General features: G+C 33.2%; 12 protein-coding genes across 12 annotated transcripts; 6 read left to right on the forward strand and 6 right to left on the reverse strand.

The window, feature by feature from the left end:
* Window positions 1-97: 97 nt before the first annotated feature.
* On the reverse strand, window positions 98-4,709 carry mleuS (leucyl-tRNA synthetase; the record flags this gene model as incomplete). Its single annotated transcript, XM_004362500.1, has 7 exons — window positions 98-173; window positions 424-535; window positions 856-892; window positions 1,795-2,520; window positions 2,574-2,907; window positions 2,978-4,541; window positions 4,619-4,709. 7 exons carry the CDS (start codon window positions 4,707-4,709, stop codon window positions 98-100), a joined length of 2,940 nt encoding a protein of 979 aa, XP_004362557.1.
* A 68-nt stretch (window positions 4,710-4,777) lies between these two features.
* Window positions 4,778-7,267, reverse strand: DFA_02951 (uncharacterized protein; the record flags this gene model as incomplete). The annotated part of the gene is made up of 2 exons (XM_004362501.1): window positions 4,778-5,687; window positions 6,645-7,267. The coding sequence occupies 2 exons, from the start codon at window positions 7,265-7,267 to the stop codon at window positions 4,778-4,780; spliced, it is 1,533 nt and encodes a 510-aa protein (XP_004362558.1).
* Window positions 7,268-7,718: 451 nt separating this feature from the next.
* snf12-2 (CHC group protein) lies at window positions 7,719-9,343 on the forward strand (the record flags this gene model as incomplete). The annotated part of the gene is made up of 5 exons (XM_004362502.1): window positions 7,719-7,899; window positions 7,970-8,349; window positions 8,415-8,492; window positions 8,583-8,765; window positions 8,834-9,343. The coding sequence occupies 5 exons, from the start codon at window positions 7,719-7,721 to the stop codon at window positions 9,341-9,343; spliced, it is 1,332 nt and encodes a 443-aa protein (XP_004362559.1).
* Window positions 9,344-9,447: 104 nt separating this feature from the next.
* Window positions 9,448-10,808, reverse strand: mgm101 (mitochondrial genome maintenance protein; the record flags this gene model as incomplete). Its single annotated transcript, XM_004362503.1, has 2 exons — window positions 9,448-10,318; window positions 10,396-10,808. 2 exons carry the CDS (start codon window positions 10,806-10,808, stop codon window positions 9,448-9,450), a joined length of 1,284 nt encoding a protein of 427 aa, XP_004362560.1.
* A 198-nt stretch (window positions 10,809-11,006) lies between these two features.
* Window positions 11,007-12,243, reverse strand: DFA_02954 (uncharacterized protein; the record flags this gene model as incomplete). Its single annotated transcript, XM_004362504.1, has 4 exons — window positions 11,007-11,392; window positions 11,474-11,725; window positions 11,819-12,078; window positions 12,170-12,243. 4 exons carry the CDS (start codon window positions 12,241-12,243, stop codon window positions 11,007-11,009), a joined length of 972 nt encoding a protein of 323 aa, XP_004362561.1.
* Window positions 12,244-12,743: 500 nt separating this feature from the next.
* Window positions 12,744-15,129, forward strand: DFA_02955 (uncharacterized protein; the record flags this gene model as incomplete). Its single annotated transcript, XM_004362505.1, has 4 exons — window positions 12,744-12,807; window positions 13,201-13,396; window positions 13,539-14,122; window positions 14,288-15,129. 4 exons carry the CDS (start codon window positions 12,744-12,746, stop codon window positions 15,127-15,129), a joined length of 1,686 nt encoding a protein of 561 aa, XP_004362562.1.
* Window positions 15,130-15,363: 234 nt separating this feature from the next.
* Window positions 15,364-16,569, forward strand: gpsn2 (synaptic glycoprotein SC2-like protein; the record flags this gene model as incomplete). Its single annotated transcript, XM_004362506.1, has 4 exons — window positions 15,364-15,472; window positions 15,575-15,845; window positions 15,948-16,164; window positions 16,249-16,569. The coding sequence occupies 4 exons, from the start codon at window positions 15,364-15,366 to the stop codon at window positions 16,567-16,569; spliced, it is 918 nt and encodes a 305-aa protein (XP_004362563.1).
* A 281-nt stretch (window positions 16,570-16,850) lies between these two features.
* Window positions 16,851-17,045, forward strand: DFA_02957 (uncharacterized protein; the record flags this gene model as incomplete). The annotated part of the gene is made up of 1 exon (XM_004362507.1): window positions 16,851-17,045. One exon carries the CDS (start codon window positions 16,851-16,853, stop codon window positions 17,043-17,045), a length of 195 nt encoding a protein of 64 aa, XP_004362564.1.
* Window positions 17,046-17,105: 60 nt separating this feature from the next.
* usp12 (peptidase C19 family protein) lies at window positions 17,106-18,701 on the reverse strand (the record flags this gene model as incomplete). Its single annotated transcript, XM_004362508.1, has 6 exons — window positions 17,106-17,288; window positions 17,349-17,492; window positions 17,577-17,923; window positions 18,025-18,212; window positions 18,328-18,536; window positions 18,618-18,701. 6 exons carry the CDS (start codon window positions 18,699-18,701, stop codon window positions 17,106-17,108), a joined length of 1,155 nt encoding a protein of 384 aa, XP_004362565.1.
* Window positions 18,702-19,450: 749 nt separating this feature from the next.
* Window positions 19,451-20,969, forward strand: DFA_02959 (uncharacterized protein; the record flags this gene model as incomplete). Its single annotated transcript, XM_004362509.1, has 2 exons — window positions 19,451-19,465; window positions 19,560-20,969. 2 exons carry the CDS (start codon window positions 19,451-19,453, stop codon window positions 20,967-20,969), a joined length of 1,425 nt encoding a protein of 474 aa, XP_004362566.1.
* A 52-nt stretch (window positions 20,970-21,021) lies between these two features.
* DFA_02960 (uncharacterized protein) lies at window positions 21,022-24,253 on the reverse strand (the record flags this gene model as incomplete). Its single annotated transcript, XM_004362510.1, has 2 exons — window positions 21,022-23,377; window positions 23,457-24,253. 2 exons carry the CDS (start codon window positions 24,251-24,253, stop codon window positions 21,022-21,024), a joined length of 3,153 nt encoding a protein of 1,050 aa, XP_004362567.1.
* Window positions 24,254-24,709: 456 nt separating this feature from the next.
* cysS (cysteinyl-tRNA synthetase) lies at window positions 24,710-26,678 on the forward strand (the record flags this gene model as incomplete). The annotated part of the gene is made up of 2 exons (XM_004362511.1): window positions 24,710-25,657; window positions 25,740-26,678. The coding sequence occupies 2 exons, from the start codon at window positions 24,710-24,712 to the stop codon at window positions 26,676-26,678; spliced, it is 1,887 nt and encodes a 628-aa protein (XP_004362568.1).
* Between the last annotated feature and the right edge of the window lie 46 nt (window positions 26,679-26,724).

The raw sequence follows: 26,724 nt of genomic DNA on the forward strand, positions 1-26,724 counted from the left end.
TATATTCTCCTTTTAATGTTGTTGTTGTTGTTGTTGTTGTTATTGAAATTCTTTGTTTGAAACACTTTTACTCCTTCCTTTTTTTTTTTTTTTTTTTTCATTCTTGTCTCCACCCCCTCTCTTCTTGAAAACAACAAGACTGATTCTTTGTCTTATGTGAACAAAGATTAGTACTACTAAAGAAGGTAGTCTTCTATTATAGATATAGAGGTCCTATAGATTCAGATCAACTTTGAACGATAACAGCAATTTATATTTAATATAACCAACATTCTATGATGACAGTAACATTCAACCTATTACATACAACAGGCAGTCAATGTTTTGTCTATTGTAATTGCTAGAACCACTCTCACTAAAGCATTCTCGTTTATCATCCAATCCATGTTATATTTCAACTATGTATCATATGTCTATTCATACAACCAAATCCATTTTGTAAGAATTGGTAAACTGGTTACGCTCTGTGTTGATTCACCTCCAACCTTGACAATGCAAACTACAGCTTCAGAAGTATATACTGATGTTTTTATTCCTGAAAGATTTAGACCTCCCAATGTTCAAATAGTCACAGTGTCAACATACCAATAACATTCTCCAACTTTATTTATTCATCCATGTAGAATCTGTTGTTTGTTGAGTGGACAATTGATAAAATAGTGATGGAAGTGGAATACCTTGTGATTCCAACCAATCTTTTTCTATCGATCCATTTTCCATGAGTTATGTTGCCAATGATATTGTTTGGTGAACTATATCCAATTTATTTTGGTTAAAATTATGATTCTAAAATCCAAAATCTAAAATCAATCCAATATTTTTTTATTTTTCCAAAATAATCCTAACTTTTTTAACCTTTATCATATCTATCCAAAATATTAAAAGTTAATAACTAATATCTCAAAAATAATAAAATAAAATAAAAATATATATTTCTAAAAATAAATTAACTATTTTAACCTAATTAATATATAATGAGCCCTGCAAGGGCGAATGGATTGTATACTTTTTGGGAGCTCAGCGATCCAACGCCCAAACCACACACCATCCAGGATCAGTCATACTTCAGTACAAGTCTACAACAATCCAGTACCAGAGCAAGTATAGGAGATATCATTTTTAGATCGATGCAAATCGATTCTTCAAAAACTGTGGGATCAATTAAAGGCAATTGGAAACCATCTTTTGAAAGGTCTCATGTCAATTGTCAAGTGGGTCATAAAACACATGGACTTTTTGGAACGATTATTCCTCATTTTATTAGCACTTTGAAAATATTTACAAAGTTATTGGACAATCACAACATACCATTTATTATTTTATTCAATGTACATAATATTTTTTTTATTTTACATAAAATGGATGTTTCCAATCTCTCTCTCTCTATATATATATTTTGTAATAATGTAATAAATATAAAAAATCAATATTATTAATGTATAATGTGTATGGTGGATTTGTTTTAAGGTATAGAGATTCCTTTTAATCATTAATAGGTATTGTTTTTGTAAAGTGTTATGATTGCAAGATATTTGGGGATCTACATATCCATTTTAATCAATTTACATTTATTTATTTATTTATTTATTTATTTATTTATTTATTTATTTTATCCACAATAGAAGCCTTTCCGATGTAGAATTCATTTTAGGCTTAAATTTAATTTAATTGTATGTATTCATTATTAAACAATATTGTTTCTTTTTAATTTTCTTTTATTTCCTTTTTCCTTAATGTTGCAATTTACTTAGTCTAAATAAAACTATACTAGTATTTGATTTATTTTTTAATTACCAAATTAATTGTAAAATTATTAGTTTTTGTTGTAGCAAAGAAGGTTTTCATGATGGTTTGACCATCCAAACGACTACCAAGATGTTTCTTGGCAATTTGTTCCAATTCAGTTTGGTCATCTGTCGAAACATCAACGACGGCACGTGTCTTTCCATTGGTCATAATCACCAATTGCTTGACACGTTGTTCGAGACATTCACGTGATGGTTGTGGCCAACCTTGACGACGAACCTCGAAAATGGCAGAATCACCACTTGCATGACTAGTGTACGATGGACCATGTTCACACAACATCTTCCAATAATCTTGAGCGGTATTTGGTGCAAACGTAGCCAATAGGATGACCAGCGTACGAACAGATTCATAAAATTCAAGACTGTTTCTTTGTGATGGTTCAACCTTGGCCAATGTATTTGAAAGTGTCATCAAAAAGGCAATACCAGTATTAAAAGTATACTTTTCAATCGATTGTGTAACATTGTCAATAGTTGAATGAGTCTCGTATCTCAGTGGCTTGACACCTTCAACCTTTCCAAATTCACCAATAAATGATTGTTTGTTGGCACTATATTCATCGACAAATGATTTAACCAAAGTCTCTACTCTCTTTAACCATTTACGACATCCTTCTATACCTTCAGTATCCCATTCCAATGATTTCTCTGGTGGTGCTTTAAATAATATATAAAGTTTTAATATATCTGATCCATATTGTGATATCATTTCCTAAAAAAAGTATATTAATAATCTTTTCTATTACTTTTGTTTTTTAAACATACAGATGGTTCCATTCCATTTAATTTTGATTTTGACATTTTTTCAATTGTAATATTGACTGGATTACCATTTGAAGCATTGATTGGTTGTGATTTATCAAAATTGACACTTGATGGATGTAATGGTTTGTTGGTAATAGCATCACGATAGGTTTTTGCTTTTACCAATCCTTGAATCAATAATACTTTAAATGGTTCTTCATGATCAATCAATCCATCATCCTTGAGGAATTTAGTGATAAATCTTGAATATAATAAATGAAGAATAGCATGTTCAATACCTCCAACATAAATATCAACTGGCATTAATCGATTTGCAATTTCTTTTTTAAATATTCTAAATAGAAATAATAGTTAATAAAAGATATTTAAATATATTTAATATTTAATATCTTTTTTATATTTACTCTTTTTGATTATGACTATCTAAAAATCTAAAATAATACCAAGATGAATCAACAAAAGTATCCATTGTATCTGTTTCTCTTTGAGCATTTCCACCACATTTGGGACATTTACAGTTCTTCCAATCGTCCAAACTATTCAATAGAGAACCTTTACCAGTAAAGCTAATGTCGGTTGGAAGGACGACTGGTAGTTGATCGGATGGAACTGGAACTTCACCACAACTGTTGCAGTGAATGATTGGGATGGGAGTACCCCAATATCTTTGACGTGAGAGTAACCAATCACGAATACGATAGGATGTATGTTTTTTAATTTGGTTGCTGTCAACCATTGATTCGATGGCTTTATCAACTCGCATTCCATTAAATTGACCACTATTCTGGAGAAGAGAGGATTGGTCCAATTGATCATAACAGACGACTGATTCTTCAATGCCTGCAGGTCTGGGTAATACATATAGATGTGGAAGACCGAGTTCAGTAGCAACTTGGTGGTCTACTGTATTGTGTGCTGGAACACCCATAACACATCCTGTGCCATAGTCGGCGTGTACGGCCGATGAAACAACTAGTCGTACAGTCGATCCATACGGTGAAGTTACAGTTGTCTTTGTATCAAATGCAATGATTGGATCTTCGTCTTTAAGTGTCGAGCAACGTTGAATAAAGTCGTCCAACTTGACCAATTCCTCGCGAGACATTTGTTTGCGAACCAACTCCATGACGGGATGTTTACCGTGCACCGAGAGAAACGTGACACCGTATATAGTCTCTGGTCTAGTTGTGAATGCAGTCAGTGTCGCTGCGTCACCATTCGTCTGGTTGTACTTGAAATCCAATAGGTAGCCATGTGACCGACCAATCCACTCTCTTTGCATATTCTTGACTTCGTCGGGCCACCCATCAAGCTTTTGGAGGTCGTCGGCCAATCGATCAGCATATTTTGTAATGTGAAAGTACCATTGCTTCATTTCACGTCTCTCGACAATTGCATTTGATCTCCACGACCGTCCAGTAGCATCTACCTGCTCGTTGGCAAGTACAGTATTGTCGACGGGATCCCAATTGACAATAGCGATCTTTCGAGTTGCCAAGCCAGCTCTATACAACCTTAGGAATATCTCTTGTGTCCATCGATAGTAGGATGGATCGCATGTTGAAAGTTCTCGGTTCCAATCAAACTCGAGATCGAGTAGTTTAAACTGTCTACGCATTTCGTCAATGTTTGAATTGGTCCATTTAGAGGGAGACACGTTCTTTTCAATAGCAGCATTCTCTGCAGGCAAACCAAAGGCATCCCAACCCATTGGATGAACTACATCATACCCTTGCATACGTTTGAGTCTTGCTACGCAATCACTCATTGTGTAAACTCTAACATGACCCATATGCAAGTTTCCCGATGGGTATGGAAACTGTGACAATGAATAGTATTTACCATTATTATTTAATGTTGAATAGAATGAATATGATGATGTTGATAATGGTGGTACTCTAAATGATGAAGTTGAAGAAGAAGAAGAAGATAAAGAGAATGATGATGATGTCAAAGTAGTTGATGATACTGACGATGAAGATAGTACTCTACCAAGTATACAACTACTACTCTTATTGAGTAGATTAGTTGTTCTTGATATATACATCCTCCTTTTATCTCTCTATGTATATCTATCTCTATCTGTCTCTTGTGCCCGAAACATCCGATCATCACATGAGCACCCTTCATACACATTTTTAAAATCTTTTTTTTTTTTGTTTTAGTTTGGCGATACTAATATTAATAATATTACTTTTATTTATTTATTGATTTAAACAATGATAATAGGTAGGATCAATTTGTTGAAAGATATGATTACTAACATAAGGACGATGAGAATCTTGAATTTCTTGAATCTTTTCAGATACTTGGGCAAAAGATGGACAATAGAATTGTGGGAATTTGTCTTGTTGATTGGTCAAGTATTTGAATACTTCAAACGATCCATTTGTTTTCGTTAACATATCTTGAAAGTCAAGAGTATCAACTTTAAATACTTTTTCTTGATCCAAAAACTTGATCAACTCTAGGTTGTGCCAACTCATAGCTCTAAAAGTACCACTTGAAAATACTGGTTGATTCTGCATCAACACTCTAAATCTTTCACGATGATCTAAATCTGGATCTAGTTCATCAAGAATTTGATCTGGAATGACTACATCAGTGTTTGATTGATTATTGTTGTTGTTATTTAAATCAATGATAAATTGATAAATAAATTGAATAGTTTCAAAATGGTTTGAATGGATTGCATAATGTAACAGTGTGATCTTGTCTTTTGAACTTGACAAATGAATGGATGGATCTTTTTGACAAAGACTGATTAAATATTTGGTGATATTTAAGTATCCACGTCTTGCAGCTTGTCCGAGTAGTGATGCAAAATGGATGTTTATAATCTCTAGAGGTGGTAGTTTATCGACCATTCTTTCATCTGGGATGAGTTTGGTAGAGTCGGTTGGCGATGTCTTCATAAACTTTTCACGAACCTGTACTTTTGACTTGAACACCTCCAAGAATAGTTGGAGAAGTGCTAGCTTTTGGTTTTCAGTTGTTGGTTGTATTGGGACGATTCGGTCAAATGCAGTCATGTTGGGTTCGATCACATCATGCAGCGTCTGCACAGTCACATAGAATGGGTGGTCAGGGGGTTGGCACTCTTTGAGAAGCTCGCTCGTGAGGATATGACGTGTGATGTTGTAGTGACCGTGTCGCACAGACAGGCTGATTGCCCCGTTGGTGCATGAATCGGGCATTTGGTCCTCCAAATACTGCACCATCTCCATTCGACCGTACCGCGCAGCCAGATCGATCCAGTTAAAGGCATTGGTGCCACGATTGGAACTGTCTTGACAAAACTGCCCCATATACTTGTACGGGCAGAGAATGTCTCGTTTAAAAGTCGACAAGAACACATTCTCGCAGAGGAATTGGACCATGTACATGTGGTCGGATTTAATAGCGCTCGCCAAAAACTCTCGGCAAACTAGTTCGCTGTGGGGGAGCATGAGACGACGTCCGGCCATACTCGGGAACTCCTTTAATGCGCAGACTGACTGATACGTGCTCGACTGTCCCCCAAAGAAATCCGAGCTTGCGTGGGGGGCAAAGGTGAACAGCCCGTATGTGGTCGGACCTTGGGTAGTCTGCACAGTGTGTTCTTCCAACCGGCCCTTGGAGAGTATGTAGCGCTCCTGGAATGCAGCCAGTGACGGACGCTCATCTCCCGCTCTGTACCAATCGATCAGGTCTGATAACCCACTCGACACCTTTTTCCACGTGTCGTCGAGATGGTCGAATAAGAAAATGGCCCATCTAAAGTGGTGCATATTAAGGGCCCGTATAATCTCCTCGCGTATTGTCGCACCGTTAAACTTGAGACCGAGCTTACACACCAGTTCAAAGTGGTGTGTCATGCCGAGTCGCAGCACCAGGCTCTCGACCTTGGCCAGCCCGATATAGTAGAGATTGTTGAGCTGCAGCATCGTCGGGTACTTGTCGGCCAGCCACTGCAGCACATTTGGGTATCCCTTAGACACACTCGGTTCGAGCATCACATCCAACGTCTTTTGATCCATGGAAGACTCTTCCCCTTGCATATCAAGCAAAATGATCTTGTCGAGAATATACTGTATCATCTCGAATAGACCACGTTTGGATGCACGGGCCAATGCATTCATTCTTTGCTTTGCTTTAAATGTAAATGTTGGTGTATCAAACAAATACTTTAACACGGCCATATTATTTCGGTCGATTGCGTATAGATACGGTTCATGATAGTTGAAGTGACGTTCATGCAAGAATTTGACAATCTCTAGTGACGCTCCACAACACACATCCAAGACATAGTACGATCTATACATAACCGTGAAAAAGTACAGTCTCTCTTGTTCATCCTTTAAGATGGTGTTGTAAAAGTATAGAAACAATGGTAATGAATGATTGTTCATAAAAAAGCTTTGATCAAAGTCTTTTAAACACCATAGTTGTTTACTTTGTTTGTATGATTTAAATATCAATGATGAAGATGAAGAAGATGAAGTAGATGAAGAGTCAGGTTGTACTAGAGTAGTATACCCCAACTTTAAAGGAATCAAGTTTTTACATTGATGAGTAAGCAAATAGCCTACAGAAAGATGTTTCAAATGATCGGCTTGAAATGTGTAAAGCTCCGAATGAGTGTGTATATCTCTAACGTATCCAAATATTAATTTCCTTATATAATGTGATTGTAGTATTTGTTGAAATGACATAAAAGGTGTTGATATTGATGTTGATTAATATTATTTGTTTGTTTGAGATGAGATGTATATGATGATTAGTTAATGAATGAATCAATGATTATTGCACCATATGATATTTTGTTTTTTTTGGGATTTACCTTATTCAAGAATTTAAAAGGAAAGAAAGATAATTTCTTTTGGAATGCACATTCCAATGATTCGATAATGTAACATTAAAGATCATTGGATTGGATTGGATTGGATTTGATTTGATATTTAATTATTTATTAACTAATATTTGTTGAGTGGTTAAAGGAAGAGAGGTATCCCCTCAATAATAATTTGGATGTGCACAATTTAGTCGTTAAAAACAAAAAAAAACAAAAAAGCACAGATCATCAATTTTCAATAGATTTACTTATTATTAGTATATTAATAACTATAACTTGTCATTTCATAAGAGAGAGATAAGAATAGAGAGATGTCAAAAAAGTCAAGTTCAGATAAGAAGAAGAAGAGTAAATCAAGCTCTAGTTCATCATCTTCATCGTCATCGTCAACATCACAAAACGCATCATCTAGTGTCATCAATACAAATGGCTATCAACCATTACCAACTACTATGACTTTACCAGTCGAACAACTATTATCTTTTGCTCCAGGTAGATATAGATAAATATAGATGTACACCACTATACATACAGTATATTAACAACATATATTTCTCTATAGAATGTATATTGTTTTCACAATTATTAGAGTTTGAAAAGAAATTAGATTCATCGATTACAAAGAGATTGATTGATATGCAAGAAGCACAAAAGACAAGATCAAACAAGACATTTAGAACACTGAGATTGTCAATCTACAACACATGTGCCAATCAAACTGCATTCTATCATCTAGACAACAAGGCAATGTTGTCGGTGCAAGACAAGCCATCATGGACTCTTCGTGTAGAAGGTAAACTATTGGAAGACACTCAATTGTATCAAAGTGGAAAGAGTAGTTCTCGTTCATCTGGTATGGGTGGTCTACAAACACAAAAGAGAAAGTTCTCTTCATTCTTTAAAAAGATTTTCTTTCAATTGGGTCATAGAGATAGTTGTGAGGTAAATACATAAATATAAATATATAATATAACATACTAATTGTTTATTCACTTATTTATTTATAGTGGGATAAATCACAATCACCATCAGATACAGATGGATTTGAAATAAAGAGAAATGGAAATCAAGAAATTGATATAAAGGTAAATTTAGATATCATGATTTGAAAGAAGGAAGAATATATGTACAAAAGAGACTAATATTTATATTTATATTTATATTTATTTCTTTAGATATTAATGTATTTAGATCATACACCACAAAAGAATAAGGTATTGGGACCATTATCAACATTACTTCATATACATACAGACACTAAACCAAAGATTATTTCAGCATTATGGAATTATATAAAAGTGAATAGATTATTGGATTTGGAAAGTAAAAAGGTTCTTTGTGATGATCAATTAAAGAATGTAAGAAGAAGTTGACAAATATTTGATTCGATTTAATTTAGACATTAATGTTTTATTTATATTTTTAGATATTCGGAGTTGATAGTATGCAATTTAATCAAATACCACAATTATTAAGAGAACATTTGGGACCAGCAGATCCATTAGAATTTAGTTATCAATTAAAATTAACAGGCGATCCAAGAGATTTTGAACAGGCTTATGATATTTCAGTAGAGGTTGATGATCAAATGTTTGGACAACCAACTTCATTGCCAAGAAAAGAGATTGCACCATTGGACGAGGAAATCAACCAAACCATCGTCAAAATACACAACCACAAACGAAAGAGAGAGTTTATGGACCAATTATCAGAGGATCCCATTTCTTTCCTCTCTGACGTCTGTATCCACCAACTCAAAGATTACCAAATCTCAAAGTCACTACCATCCACTGGCTTTGAAGAAGAGAGACATTCTTCATTCTACTATCAACCAATGATGGATGACATCGTCACTAAATATCTTTCAAAACATAACAATGAAACCCCAACTCCTCAAACTGTAATCCCATCAACTCCTCAAGCCGATAGTAGTTAAATTTAAAAAACAAAAAAAGATAAAAGAAATAAATATAAATTTAATAATAATAATCACATTTCTAAATAAAATACCTATATCTATTCTAAAAAGATTGAGATTGTTTATTGACCTTGACCTTGTTGTTGTTGTTGTTGTTGTTCTTGATGTTGTTGAATAAAATCAAAGATGGCTTGAGCTTGTAATTGAACACGTCCTTTCATTTCTCTAGATGCCCATCCAATATATTGTACTCCTCTTGGGTCTTGAACAACCTCTCTCCAAGTCTTGCCAGCATATTTTTTAAGTTGTGGTGGAACAATTGAATCAATATCAATCTCTTCAGAATTGACATAATCATTGGTAGAACTATTATTTGAAGAGGCTTGAGAGGAGGGAGATGGACCAACTGGTAAAGTATCATCCATTTGTAAAGATTGTTGATGATTAAGTGAAGCTTGATTTGGATTAAATTGGGTTGGTTTTTCTACTACTAATTGTCTTTCTTCTGATGTAATTGGTTGAGAAATAGATGATGATGAAGAATATTGTTGTTGTGATTGTTGTTGTTGTTGTGGTTGTTGTGGTTGTCTAGATGAAAATGATTGTTGTGGTTGTTGTTGATTATCAAAACTATTAGCTTCTTTCCATGGATAACCCATTGGATTTGAACCATCCTTTAGAGTCCATAATTTCTTTTTATCATTTGTCTTTACATGAACGTAGAATTTCTCTTCGGCATTGTTTTGTTTCCATTCTCTGATAAAGGTTGGATCCCATAGACTAGAACCGATACCCAAATCTTTGCAGCATCTAACAAGAGCATTTGACTTTGCGGCCTCGTTGGCAGTTGCAAATGACAAATGTCCTCCTTCGACGTATGGTTGTTCTCCAAGACTCTCACTAACATAACGTCCCATACAATACAATGCATATGGTCTAATAAGACTACCATCAATTACTACTGGTGGTCCAAATGGTTTTAATGCCCATCCTCTAAATACAATAGAGAAAAAAACGAACAATTGATTAGTGTTTCATGAATTACAATAGTTGTGTTTATATTAACATACCCAGGTCCGAAAGCTTGATTTAAAATTCTACGATATTTAATCTCTGGAAGATAAATGATACCATCTGGTTTAATTTCGATATCTTGACTATCTAATTCACCCATCAAGATATTATTAATCTCTTTTGCAAATGGTTCCTTTGCAATCCCAATAAACTTTTCTTCACTATAGAATCTTTCATCATTTAATAATGATTGTTGTTGTTTGTTTGCGTTACTAGTACTACTATTGTTGTTATTGTTATTGAATGATGATGGTGTAGCAGCAGTCTTGTTGCTGTAGTTTGGTTGAAACGATGCATTACCAGTCGAGTAATTCAAGCAACTTGTAACAGAAGAAGCAGTAGATCGTTGACCATAACCCAACAATAAACTTCTAGTTACTTTATTTGATAGTATCTTATTTGTTAACATTTTGAATATATAAATATAAATAAATAACTCGACTTTATCTCTTTCTATTTTCAAGATAATAAAATGATTTTTACAAAACTAACGAAGACACCTCCGCAAAATACCACGGAATTTCAACGTATGACTTCTAGGAAAAAAGGTCTAGTACTACAATACCAATCATTTTTTATTATTTAGTTTTATAAATTATATTTAAATTTATAGTAATGCCGAAAAAGATAATAAAATAAAAATTAAAATGAATGATGTAAAAGTTGAAGTTGAAGATGCAGAGCCAGTTGTATTACCTGTAGTTGTTGGGTCAGACGATGAAGATGTATTTGCAGCTGGATCATAGGTTGGGAAATACACATCAATGACACTAGTGTACGATGCTGAAGTGAACGATAAGACATAGGTACCCGTTGGAATGGAAGATGGTAGTGTACAGACAATAGTCTTGGTCGTGTTGGACTTGATACTGCATACTTTATCGGTACCACCAATATTAACTGTAATACTCTTCGAGTAATTACCAAACATACCATTTAATACTACTTGTTGACTACTAGATACATTTACACTATTTAATTTAATATTTAATGCTTTGAAATAGTAAATTTGGATATTAATTATTTGTATTTTTGTTTGTATATATTAAATTATTTATAGTTTTGGTAACATACGATCTAAATCAGCAATGATATCAGTTATTAATTCATAGGAATAATATAATCCTTTGATTGAAATAGGGTAGTTTTCACCATTTGGCAAGAATGGGAAAATAGTTGAACGACATGTAATTATCGATGAGTGGTACATTGTAATATTACAGGCGGTACCATTGATAGTGATTATACTTGGATTAATTTGACCATAGAATCCATTCAATTGGATTGTATCATCAGTAACAGTATAATTATTAATTCTATAAGGTGCTTTAGAGAGAAAAAAAAAAAGAAAAAAGAAAATAATTAATATATACTTTTTATAATATCCTGGTAGAGTATACTGTATACAATACTACATACTAGAAGTTGGAATATTAAAGACAGTTTTATATTCAACTGGACCGCCAATTCTGAATAAAATGTTTATACTGCCAAGTTGATAGTTGGCCGTTGGAATATAACATTCAACAATAAGATCAGTGTATCTAATAATGGGACATACGATACCATTTGATTGCTCGGTAGAGTTGAGTGCTACGTATGGGGCAAGACCATTATAGTTAAATGATCCTGTAAATGTAAGAACATTTCCAATCAGTTGAACACTATTAACCGTTCCACTAAATAAGAGAGAGAAAGAGAGAGAGAAACAATGATAGTTAATTAATAATTGAGAATATAAAGTAGAGAGAGAGATATATATATACTTACGTTTGAGCATTACAAGATGTAAAGAATTGACAAAAGAGTACAATCGATGAAATGAATAACAAAGATTTATTCATGGTTGATGTATTTTATAAAAGTGAATGATTGCAATGAATGAATGAATAGACGAGAAGAGAGGGACCATGGTAACCATACCTCCAGGTCAAGGTCACGCGTTGTTGAGCTTGTAAACATATTATAAATTAAATAAAAGAACATAAAATAATATCTTCCTCCAAGTGTACCTTTCACTCATCCTTTGACAAAAAAGTGTAGTGATTCTCTGCACATCTTTTTTTCGACCTCTTCATCTGAACGCAAATTGATATTTAAATATCAAAAATATTATCTGTCTTATTATCCTGGACCGACTTTAAGTCTTTAGATTAATATTCTGGAGGTGTTGAGAAAATACTACAATAATAAATAAATAAATAAATAATAATAATTGTCCGTTCCACCCACTTTTGATGAGTATGTAGTTCCCTCTTTTTTTTTTTTTATCATTAAATTTGTACGCAAACCATAATCTCATCATCGATCTTCTACAAAGAGAGAGACAGGATGTATGCGAGAGATGACAACCTCAACAATCAAGAAGAGCAATGAACATCAATCACCTTCTCGATTCGGTAGTAGTGGTTTCGACAGTCTCGTCTCCGTGAGAACATGCATCGAAGCCAACCACCACTACTCAACATAGATATCTCTTCTCATTATATCTTTTGTTTGGCCCAAGGGATGTATGTCAGGCAAAAGGTTCCAACATTAAAAAGGAGTGATAAAGTTTAAAGTTTGACAGTGATATATTGTAGATAGAATACACTGTTAAAAAGATAATGCATGTAATAGTAAAAGTAGCAGCTGCTTTAATGCTTTTATTGTTGAATATTGGTACTATTCACTGTCAATATGATACTATCCCAGATGTACATGTTTGGCCAACTTCAGAAGGAGGGAATGGTCATGGATATAAAATATTCTCTTTGCAACATTTGACAATCACATCGGCGATGGAGAAGTGTTTGGATTAGAAGGAGATAATACATATAAATCATATCTTGTCACGCTTGATTCAAAACAAGAATGGGATTTTATTGGAACCAATTTGAGTACAACTGCATGGGTATCTGGTAGAGACTTTGAAGGGAATGGGAATTACACCTATTCAAGTGGACCACAATCAAATCAACCATTATTTAATATGTTTACTGGTCAATGTTGGGGTATGTAAATTAGAAAATGAAACAAATAATAATAATATTATTATTAATAAGAAAATTTATTAATTGATTTTTGTTTTGTTTTAGGGTATTGTCGATGCAGCTGAACCATCTTTAACTCCTGTTGGAGAGGATTTTATTTATATTAGAGGACCAACTTGGAATTTCATTCATAAAACTAATCTTCTGTATGCTAGTGTAATATGTGAAATAGAACCTATCGAAGAGGTATACATTCCATCAATTGGTACAAATGGAGGATCAATAACAATCAACAATCTATCACAATTCAACACACAAACAATCAACATTACATTTTCCAATCCAACCAAACAACTAGAAAAATCATGTAATATAACATCAAAACAAGAAACATCAGTCACTTGTATAGTTCCACCTCTATCTGGATTTCATAATGTCACTGTTCAAGATGCTAGTGGAGTCAACTCAACACACTATGCATGGCAACCATATCCACCATTTATTAAAGCTGTCTATCCATCATTCACTGCCAATGGATTGATTACACTGATTGGTGATAACTTTGGTGATAACACAAATAATATAGTATTTGTTAATGTTTCAACATCTAATATTACTTGTAATATTACATTTGCAACATCAACTCAAATCATTTGTCAACTTGAATCATCTCTTGCTGAAGGTACCAAACTACTTCCGATTTCAATTTCAGTTGACGATGTTTATACTCGAACCTATAAACCTCATATTTGTATGTATATATATTAACTTTTATTTAAATATTTTGAACTACTTTATTCCAATTCTAATCCAACATTTTCTTTTTTCAATAGTCTGTGACAATAGATTCCATTCAACTGTTATATTTGGTGGAGACTATAAAACAATGAGCCAATTAATGATTGATAATGTAAAGATGTAACAATGGGAGCAACACCAAATGCTCCATATATTGGTGCAATAGAATCAGCTGAAATGTATCAATGTTTTAGTCAATCATTAAATATAATTGGATACGAGTCATATAGATTTTGGCAGGGCGTATCATACAACAGTAACAACAATAGTTTTACAAGAAATAATGGTCCATTCAAAGGAACAATATCTCCATTGAATTATACCTCTATTACTTCAAAAATGAAAGAAGGAAAGAATATTCTATATAATATTAATGATGGAACTATTTCATCAAAGATTGAAGATGTTAGATATTACACACCATTGATTACATTTTATACAGGTGATACACCAATCATTGATAATATTACCAGCACCAATATTCAAAATACAACTCAATCACTTGTTACAATCAATGGTAATCATTTTGGAAAAGATCAATCATATGTTTTAATATCCATTGAAGGACAACAATGTAAATCACCTCAGTTTATTGGAACCGATTTTAAACAATTTACTTGTTTATTATTGGATATTGTTGAACCATTATCAGAGTATAATGTAACGATAAGAGTTGCTGAAATGGTTACATCAAAGATGGTAGTATCAAAAGCAGTGGTAGGACCAGAATCTCAATATGATGATGAATATCCTGACAAGTCATTTGCAACATGGAAAATCATTGTCATTGTATGTCTATCATTTTTGATCATACTCGTCGCCATTATATTGTTGGTTGTCTTTGTATTTAAGAATAGAAGAGGAAGTAGAAGAGCACCCAAAAGGAAGCAATCAGTCGTTGTCTTAAAGACAGTACCAATTTATTATGGTGGCAAGGTCAATAATATCGACGGCCATTAATTCATTCATTCTCAACCAACCAAACAAACAAATACAATAAATTTATAATCCATACATTTCCTTTTTTGAACAACGATGATATCATCATGGGAAACAAATAAAAAATTAAAAAAATAAAAAAGATGGTTTGCCTCCCATTGCCCAAAGAGGGGCGGATGATCAATCGAAACCCCTCTGATATCACACTTTTTTGTTGTATTTTGTAGTTTGATAAGAGATATACAATAAGAGAGAATGAAGATCACTATAGTATCAGGTGGCGCCTCAAAGAGAACTATTTGCGAGTTGGAACTTAGCACTAGTACAACTATCAAGGAGTTGAAGAAGAGCTTTGCTCAAAAGAGTATGAATGAAATGAGTTATAGAGACAGAGAGAGAGAGAAGAGAGATACAGATATATATATAGATATAGATTATTAATAATCATCTCATCATTGTTTAATAGACCCAAAGTATTATGTAGATAGACAAAGATTTGTAACATCACAATTGGGACCTGACAACAAGCCAATCGTCTTGTCTGATGACAACAAGACATTGTCACACTACAAGATCACCAGTGACAACACCTTGGTCTTTAAAGATCTCGGACCACAAGTGTCATGGACCACTGTCTTTTTGACAGAGTATGCAGGTCCACTCTTGATCTACCCAATCTTTTACTTCTTTGGTCAACAAATCTATGGTCAAGAATATACTCATGGTTACACTCAACAGTATGTAAAAAAGAGGAATAACATAACATAACATATCAGATGATTGATTGTATCATTATTCTAACTCTTATATTCTTTTATTTTTTTGATCGAATTCTCTAGATATGCATTATTATGTTACTCACTTCATTACATTAAGAGATTGTTAGAGACTATTTTCGTTCACAGATTCTCTCATGCCACCATGCCAATTTCCAATATCTTTAAGAACAGTATCTACTATTGGGGTAATACCATCCTCGTCTCTTACTTTGTCAATCATCCATTGTTCACTTCTCCACCACCTGCTCGTGTTCTCATTGGTTTATGCCTTTGGGTTGTATGTATACAGTTAAACAAAAAACAAATCATCGAATATCATAATATAATTTAATCATTTTATTTATTTTCAATTCTCTTTTAGGTTGGTGAATTATTCAACTTAATTAGTCACATTCAACTCCGTAATTTAAGACCAGCAGGTTCAACTGTTCGTCAAATTCCAAAGGGATTGTTGTTTGAATACGTGTCATGTCCAAACTACACCATGGAGATCTTGGCCTGGATTGGTTTCTCTATCATGACCCAAACCCTCACCGCCTATGTCTTTACTGTTTTAGGTGCCGTTCAAATGTACGTCTGGGCTGTTGCCAAACACAGACGTTATCGTAAGGAATTCGATGGTAAGAATGGTGAACTCCAATACCCACGTAACAGAAAGATTATTGTTCCATTCCTCCTCTAAAAAAAACAAAATAATAATAAAATAAAACTATTAATTAATAATAAATAAATAAACAATATTATTTTAAAGATTAGAGATTGAGGAGAGAGAATTTTTGAACTTCAAAAAAAAATAATATATATTTGTTTTTTACAAATATTTCCAAAATAATCCAAATACTAAACCCGAGTTACTTTTTGTTTTTTCTAAATTAATATTTCCAACCTTATTATTAATAATATAAATTATTAAATCCTAAATAAATAAATAGATAATATTATTTATTTTTAAAAGTAGAAAAAATGCATGTTCAATGTAGTGGATACGATGACAATGAATTGTCACAAAAATGTGATAAACTTGGAAACTGCAATCTAATAATGGATGGAAAATGTTTCTGTAGTGCAACACATATGATTGGTTATTGTCAAAAAGTTAATCTCCATTCATTTAATCAAATAGTAAAACAACCAGTTTTAAATATAATCGATTTATAAAATAAATAAACATAATTATTTTTACAAAAATTAAAAAATATATTAATTATATTTGTTTCGTTAACCATAAAATAAATTTGAAAGGGTAGATGCATAACTACTATTTTGTTGGACTGGAGACTTGAATTGTTTTTCATTCAATGATTCTTCAGTTTGATAGAATAACAAATAACCACATTCATTTCTACCAACCAATTCTTGTTGTGATCCAAATATTTCAAATATATCACTTTCTGGTATAATCTAAAATAATATTGTTAATAATAGTCCAAATGTGTTTGTGATTAATAATAGTTTACATACACCCATATTTTCATCATCAAAACCAATCCAATGACCATTACTTTTAACCATACTAGTGTAATGTCCATGATTTGGTCCATTACCAGCATGAATAACAACTGCAAATAAATGATATTTCTTGTCTGGTTCTTCAATTGTATTTGTCTAAATAATAATAATAAAAAATATATTAATTTCTTATCTCTCTATTTCTTTTTTCTTTTTTCTTTTCTATTTCTTTTGTCTTACAGTATTTTGAATAATAATTTCAAATGGAAATACAACACGATAATTTAATTTTTGAAATTGTTGATATTGTTCTACAAATTTGAATCTCTTTAGATGAATGATGAGAGTATTTGGTAATTTTTTAATCTTCATTCTCTTTTGAGCCTCTTGAAGTGATATACATTTGTCACAAAAGAATTTATCATTCTTGGAGAGTGTTTCAACTGAACTAAAGTTTGACAGACAACTAGTAATCGATGTGTTTTGTTGAATGTCAATTGATAAATCCAAAAATGATTCATCTTTACTCGTTATCGATTCACATGTTAAACATTTAGTTTCATTTGTTAAAATTCCTTCAAATATTTCTTGAATAAATGTTTTTACTGGTAGAGAGAGTAAAATAATTAATAATTAATTAATATTCATATCTTTTTAAAATTGATTCCATTTTTTCTTTAAAATTTACCTTCTTCTTTCTTTTCTTCATTTTTTGTAGATTGTTGTTGTTGTTGTTGTTGATTTGATGAATTAAATGATTTACTATTTGTTGCTTTTGAATTTTCCATTTTTTTCTTTTCCATCTTTCCCAAGTGTTCTGATATCGAGTTCATCAAGAAATTAAGGAATTCATGTGCATCTTGATGCATATGACCTCTAAATAATTCTAATCAATTGTATGTTTGTTTTGTTAATCAACCATAATCTAATGATGTCAAATAATAACATATATAATACAATACCATTTTCAAATTTTAATCTTTCTACAAACTTTCTAGGAGGTACTACACCAGTTCTTTTTTTCTGTTGTGATATATTTACAAAGAGATCGGCCAATGCCAAGAAGAGATTATCTGTTGATTTTCTGTTCTGTGGCAAATGAAGTCCATTTTTATAGTAATACTCTAATATACTGTTTCGGAATGGTATACAATGATATAATGCTTGAAGTACTGAATTACAATAACAAGTATTACCAAACTAAAAAAGTAAAAGTAAATCAATTAAGTAAGTAAGTTCAAACCACGTTTGTTTGAATTTCTATTTAAATGAACAACCTACATTCTCTAAACCATAGAATCGTTCACTCTCAGGAATAGATGTTGATAAAAGGTCCTTTTCAAACCTTGATGCTCCTATTCCCATTCTATTCTATTCTATTATTATCAATCTATTCTTGTCAAGATTCAATATATAAAGTAGCAGTTCAATTCAGTTACAATATTTGTATCTCCTACCCTTCTACCTATCTATCTATACTATCTTTATCTATCTATATTTAACTTTTTATCGTTGTGTAATGTATGTGTTTGTGTATGTATATATTTATATATATTTAGATATCAGAATCAATCAATGAATGAATATTGTGTTCTTCAATGTTAAAAGTGATTCACCATTAAAAATTTAATTTAATTTTTGGAATTTAATTTATTTCACTATCACTGACTATAACTATCTATTCCCGACAGACATGTCAAAGTCTACAAGTAGAAGTAGAGTATTTATTTATTTATTTATTTTTAAATCTTAAATATTGTTTCTTCAAGTTCACATATACATGTATGTGGGTTTGGGTTTAATCTGATGGTAGATTTACGAAAAATAACCATTTATATTATTTGTTTGGATGTGTATGTATGTTTGTGGGTGTGGTAGACTGGGAATGAACGAAATAATTAAACCACAATAATTACAAGCAAATCATCCTGAAAACAACGGAATCGAACAAAAATAGAAATGAATAAAAATAATCAACAAATTCACTGGAATTTATGTACTATTTTATTTGTGTCACAAAAATGCATTCATCTTCGTATCTGTATCGATGGAATGGTATAAACAGCAACCCATGTCATTATTAATATTATTTTATTTAATGATATTTTATTAAAATGAATAATAACAAGGTATGGAATAATAATAAAGATCATAGTTTTAGTAGGGAAAGGAATAAAATTAAATTGACAAGACTATTCTATTTTTTAACTGATTTGTATCTAGTATTTCCCTCCAGTTTTTGGAAACCAAGATTTAATCAATTACTTTTTGTCAATTGATCCATGCAATAGTGGAAGAAAGACAACCATCTATGATGACCCTTCAACTTTATTTGCTAGATTTGGACAAATGAATTTAACTTCAAAGATCCCTGAGACCAATACTCGTGTGGATCTTACTCCAAAGGATTTTATTGGTGCCCATCAACAAGAAGATGAATCTGACGATGATTCCAATGAAGATGATGGTGACGATGATCTTTCAGGACACTACAACTCTAAATTAATGGAAAAGTTCAAGGACCAATACATTGACGATGACTGGTTGAATGTGACCAATCATAATAGAGGTGTTGTTGACAAGATACTCATGAATGCTGTCAAGGCAAATAATGGGTGTTGGGTATACACCAAATCAACAAAAATACATCGTGATGTCATCAAAATGAAAGACAGTGAAGACTATGGTAGTAATAACAACAACAACAATCTAAATGTCCTTCATTCACTCAAATGTGAGTCAAATAGAGACCCAAACAATCCGAAGGACCATGTAAACTGTTGTCGTCCAAGTCATCTAAGATGGGGTACCCAAAAAGAGAATAATATAGATCGAGTGGCCAGAACACAAATGGAAAAAAGTCAAGAATATAAAGATCTAGAAGATCAATATTGGAGGGATCTAACAGGTATACATGAACAATTTAAAAAGAAAGTATCAATTGGTGATAATAAACAAACAACCAAGACAACAAAAACAACAACAACTACTCCAACTTCATCGTCATCAAGATCAAACAACAACAGCAACCAATACAATGATATTAAAAATAATAAGAATTGTCAACCAGAACCAGCAATATCAATTAAATCAGGGTATATCAATTCCAATGGTAACCATAATAACCATAATAATTATAATAATAATTATAATAATAATTATAATAATAATTATCAACCTGAACCAAGATACTTAAATTATAATAGTTATGAATCTGGAATTAATTTCAAACAAGTCAATAATTATAATAATAATAGTAATAATTATAAACAAAATCAATTAAGTTATGGCCAACCAGCATATTGTAATGCCACACAATTCCAAAAATTATCTTTCCAACAAGAAGAAGAAGATGATTCAGATGATGATGATTCCGATTATGATTCCGATGATTCAGATGATGATGATTCAGATGATGATGATAAATATTATAAACCCTCCTCAAAAACAAGAACATCATTAAAATCAACTACAGCTAAATATGTCCAACAAGAAAAGAAATCCACCACATCTTCATCATCAAGATCAACAGTAAAAACAGTAACTCAAAAGAATACAACTAGTAAAAAATTATCCATATTTAATGAAACTGAAGCAAATTGGTTTAATTCAATAAAAGGAAAAAGAAGATAACCTTTATTCTACCATTTAATAATTTCTTTTATGTCCACAATTATTTAGTTATTTAAATGTTTGATAATTCCTTGATTAAATCTAAATTGAAAACTGATTCTATTGCGATATTATTATTATCATTATTATTATTGTCGGATTGGTGTTGTTGTAGTTGTTGTTGTAAATTAGTTGATTGTTGTTTAATAAAATAAAGTAATTCTGTGAGATGTTTGGGTTGGGTAGTAGAACGATCGATAAAATTATGTTCTTTTTTCAATTCGAATAAATAGATGACTTGATTGGTACCCTTGCCCAATAAAGACTTTGGAGGTTTATAATCCTTCTCATCTGTTATAACCAATGATACGGGTTGATTCTTTTTGTTAACAACCAAAGAATAATAAAGTGGTAATGTCAAATCACTCGGTGATGATATGTGTTGATGAATTGATAGTTGACTATTAAATAATTGTCTATAAAGTAACATTTCTGCTGTAGTACCACTGTCATTATCGTTGTCTTTGCCAAATCTTAACTTTATATATCTTAATACTCCATAACGATTAGACATACTTTGATCGAGAATCAAAAAGATTGATTCAAATGCCTTTCTATCCTCTTGTCTAATGAATCTGTTTATCAATCCAGGTCTAAGATCCAAATGTTCAAACATTGAATAAAATATGAAAAGTTTACTTGTTTGTTGTTGTTGTTGTTGATGTTGATTATTTTCCACTATTTGATTATTTTCTACTTGTATTATTTCTTGATAATTTGAATTTAAATATTTATCACCCAATGATAAACATAATGTATCACACATTTTTTGACTATAATATAAAAGATCGGTTGATTTTAGACCAAGTCGAAGATAATCCCAATCCTTTTCAGGATAGACTGCACTGAGCATGACAGCCACTGGGAGTGGGAAGGTATAACCAATGTCTTTGGCAGCTGGTAGATTATAGAAATCATCCAATGACTTGAATCCAAGTCTGTCTCCGATGTATTGGAAATATTTCTTTGCTCTCTCCAAAGACCAATCCTCTTCTTCTTCTTGTTCCTTTTGTTCCTTTTTAATTGTTTTTTTACTCTTTTTTACAGCTGTTTTGTTTTGTTGGAGTTCCAACAATCGTTGTTCTTGTTCGTAAAGTTTATACTCGCTCAAAAACTTTGATCTTTCCAATCCCAATAAATCGGGGTATATACCCTTGATCATAACCACCGTGGTATGATAGATGGTTTTAAATTGTTTTCTAAGTTTTTCTGCATGTGGATTGGAAGAGATACAGAAATTATACCAATCGGTAGGTTTTTGTATCGTCTTTTTACCATCTTCACTTTGTAAAAACTCTTCCAATACACGTTTATCATGTTCTCTATCTTGATTAACTTGTTCTTGATTTGAAAATTGATTTGAGAATTTTGATATATCCCATGCGATCGTAGTCGTCGTCGTATCACCACCCTCTTGTTCTTTTGATGGTACATTTGGTAGATTGTCAATGATGTATTGGGGAATACGGGATGGATCAGACTTGCAAAAGAGTCTATTGAAATGACGTGGAGCGACGGTTGCGTACCAATCTTCTTTGGTCTTGAGATGAAGACTGTCTGCTAAATAGGCCAAGTATGGCTTGGTGTAGTGTACACGCCACCTGTTTTCAAACTTGAACAGCCATGGCACCAAAGTGACATAGTGATGTGTCTTGTAGTATTTACAAACAGCCTCGATGAGTTCACCACGCGACCTGAAATAGTATCTTAGCGTGTCGAGTCGCGCATCGGTCCATTTGACAGTGTACCATTCATCGCCTTTAACCTCGCATGTAGCTAATGCCCACTCGATAGCGTGTACGATAAACCCGGGGTAAAATCGAATCGATGGATGGAACTTTTGAGGGTTCCATTGGATCGTTGGGTGTGTCTCTCGTAACACCCTTAACAGATTCTCGTTGACATAGTCTGCTGTCTCTTTTAGCATTGGTAATCCATCGACAATCTCTCTTTTGGTAATATGGTACCATAGTTCCTCGGTCATTGCATCATCCAACACTGCATTTAATGCCAGTTTTCCAGAGGAAGACGACAGCGACCGAGAAACGATACGATCACTCACACCAATCGTTCTAGAGTGATTTGACAGTGTGTCATCTCTTGACTCTTCAACCAACCGATTATACTTGTGAATCAACATCTCCTTGACAGCGACAGCTCGATGAGTGGCTGTTTTCCAAATCCTCCAACTCGCTTCCTTGTCTTTATGTTGGTAGTCCCAAATCGATGCCATTGGATCTTCCATTTGATCATGTGCCAAATAAGCCAACGGAACAGTCTCATAATAATCCAATAACCCAATGCCACCCAACCTTGTCAAATCTGTTTTATTATCTGATCCAATATCTTTTCCAAGTACTCTATTATATCTAAAAAAATAAACAACAAATAATTAAGATATAATTGTATACTTTTTTTTTCTTTCTTTCTTTGTTTGTTTATACATACAATGTTAAGAATCTTAAATATCGTGCTTGTTCATTTACATTACTCCAATTTGATATTTCAGGTTGTTTTGATTTGATTACTTCCAATAATACTTTCTTTTTCTTTCGTAGTACTGAACGTCTTTGATGTACCAAATGAATCATATCATCAGTCTTTGACATGATACCAGAGAATTTAATGTTGTGACGACTCTGTTCATTGTCAAACGTCATGTTTAGTTGATTCAACGTGTCACTGATAAAGTGATCAATCTCTTCTGAAGTATATTTTTTTTTTGATGATGCTGATGAACTACCCAATTTTACTTGATTTATTTTATCTCCTTCTTCTCCATTGAAATAATCCAAATTCTCGAATAATTTCTTATCTTTTGATAAAGGATAATCATCTAGATCATCATCATCATCATCATCCTCTTCATTATCCAAATCTCTTTCATCTTCTTGAAAAAAATCTAATCTATAATCTTCTTCTTCTTCTTCCTCCTCTTCCTCTTTCTCTTTCTCATCTTCAACAACTACTTTCTTTTGATTCTTTGTTGGTTGATATATTGGTGTTGCAGGAGGAGAAGAAGAATAAGTCATATAGAGACGTCTGTTGTTGAAACCTTGGTATATTCCATAATTGACCAATGTTTGAGTAGGAGGTGTGTTTCTAAAAAGTACTTCATTTCTTGTACAAGATTGAAGAGTTGATGATGATGAATAGTAAAGTGGTTGATATGACAATGATGAAGATTGTTGTTTCAAGTAAGGGTGTTTGATTAATAATGGAAACCCCTTGTTTCTAGTCCACATCCTCTCTCTCTCTTTCTCTATCTTTATCTCTCTCAAACAAACAAACAATCAATGATGATCATGATTTTCGTCGTCAACATCTTGAATCATAATTTTTGTAAAAAAAATAAACCAACTCACCTCTTCCCTTCTCCCAACTATTATTATTGAATTGGGTATTAGAATTATTTATTATTATTATTATTATTATTATTTTAGTATTTTTATTATCATCTTTTATTCCCAATACTTTTTAGTATGAGGTATAGCGTGCTTATACAAGCCAGTCGGACGATTCTTGTTTTTTTTTTAATTTTATTTTTTTTCTCAGCAGCGGTCGATCATCACACCACTCCCTGAGAGGGGTGTGTTCTTTTAAGAAGGGGAAGTTTTAATTTCGTTACTTTTTTATTTATATATATAAATATTATATTATTATTTGTAGTATTAAATAGAATTAGAAGAAATAGTGAAAGGATGTCAGAACAAACATCACCAACATTAAAATCAGCCAACAAGAGAGAACAACCACAATGGCACCAACCACAAGGCAAGCCAAGCGGATTGTTTATCAACAACAGTTTGACCATGTCAAAGAACGAGTTTGTGCCATCATCGGGCACCAAGGACGTCAGCTGGTACATTTGTGGTCCAACCGTCTACGACGCATCGCATATGGGTCATGCACGTAGTTACATCTCTTTCGATGTGATTCGTCGTATCATGCGTGACTATATGGGTTTCAACATCATGTACGTCATGAATATCACCGACATTGACGACAAGATCATCATCAGAGCGCGTGAACGTGGTATCACCCACACCGAGTTGTCACGTGCCTGCGAAGCCTCCTTTTTCGAGGACATGAAGGCACTCAATGTGTTGCCACCCGACGCATTGACACGTGTCACTGAATACATCACCGAGATTGTCACCTTTGTCGAAAAGATCATAGAAAATGGTTTTGCATACGAGTCTAACGGCTCGGTCTACTTTGACACTGTCGCCTACTCCAAGCAACACGATTATGGAAAGTTGGATCCAAACGCCGTCGGAAACGAGAAGCTCAACAGCGAGGGTGAAGGTGCTCTCTCTGCCGCCGTCTCTGAAAAGCGTAACAACAACGACTTTGCACTCTGGAAAAAGTCAAAAGAGTTGGAACCAAAGTGGAACAGCCCATGGGGTGAGGGTCGTCCAGGATGGCACATTGAATGTTCCGCCATGGCATCGGATATCCTCGGACCAAACATTGACATTCATAGCGGTGGCGAGGATCTCAAATTCCCACATCACGACAATGAAATTGCTCAATCAGAAGCTCATTACAAGTGCAAACAATGGATTAATTATTTCATCCACTCCGGTCATTTATTAATTGATGGTTCTAAAATGTCAAAATCTCTTAAAAACTTTATTACTATTCAAGTATGAAAACATAGAAAAGAAAATAGAAAAGAAAGAAAAGAAAATGTATTTATTAATTATTTTATTTTGTTTATTTTTGTAGGAAGCATTAAAAAAATATACAGCACGTCAAATGAGAATGTTATTTTTAATTCATAAATATGACAAGCCAATGAATTATTCTGTAGAGTCAATGACCAATGCGATCGAGATTGAAAAGATCTTTACCGAGTTTTTCCATTTGGTCAAGGGTATTATCCGTAGCACCTCGATTGCTGGCGAGCAAAACTGGGAAAAGGCCGACAAGGAACTCAACGCCGAGTTGCAACAGGCCAAGCGCGACGTCGACAAGTTTATCATGGACAACTTTAACACGGTCGACGTCATCCACCGTCTCAAGGAGCTCATCTCCAAGAGCAACATCTACATCAACGACAAGTCGCGTGCACCACGTGTCGCCATCATCCAAGGTGTTGCAGACTATGTCACCTACATTTTACGTGTCTTTGGTTTGACCGAGGCTGGTGGCGTCGGTTTTGGCGTCGCCGGAGAAGGCAACGTCGAAGAGACCATGACACCCATGTTTGACGCCATCGTCGATTTCCGTAACCAAATGCGTTCACTCGCCATTGCCAAGGACACCACCAAGATCCTACAAGCTTGTGACTCGTTTAGAGACGATGTCCTCCCATTGCACGGTGTCAAGATTGACGATCGTGCAACTGGCAGCACTTGGAAGTTTGAAAACAAGGAGGTCTTGAGAAAAGAGATGGAGTTGAAAAAGGAGATTGAAAAGAAAAAGCAACAAGACAAGTTGGACAAGCTCAAAAAGGAACAGGAAAAGTTGGAACGCTCCAAGATCCTCCCAGACCAACTCTTTAAGAGCGAAACTGACAAGTACTCACAATTTGACCAACGTGGTGTTCCAACTCACGACAATACCGGCAAGGAAATCACCAAATCTCAACTCAAAAAATTAAACTCTACCTATGATGAACACGTTAAAAATCATACCAAATATTTAGAGTCTATCAAGAATTAAATTAAAAGAATAATAATAATAAAACATTTCCATTTCAATTGGGGCT

The sequence above is a fragment of the Cavenderia fasciculata genome, assembly GCF_000203815.1.
Source record: "Cavenderia fasciculata unplaced genomic scaffold Scf_Dfasci-G-b-205a01.r1-3, whole genome shotgun sequence".
Taxonomy (NCBI): Eukaryota; Evosea; class Eumycetozoa; order Acytosteliales; family Cavenderiaceae; genus Cavenderia; species Cavenderia fasciculata.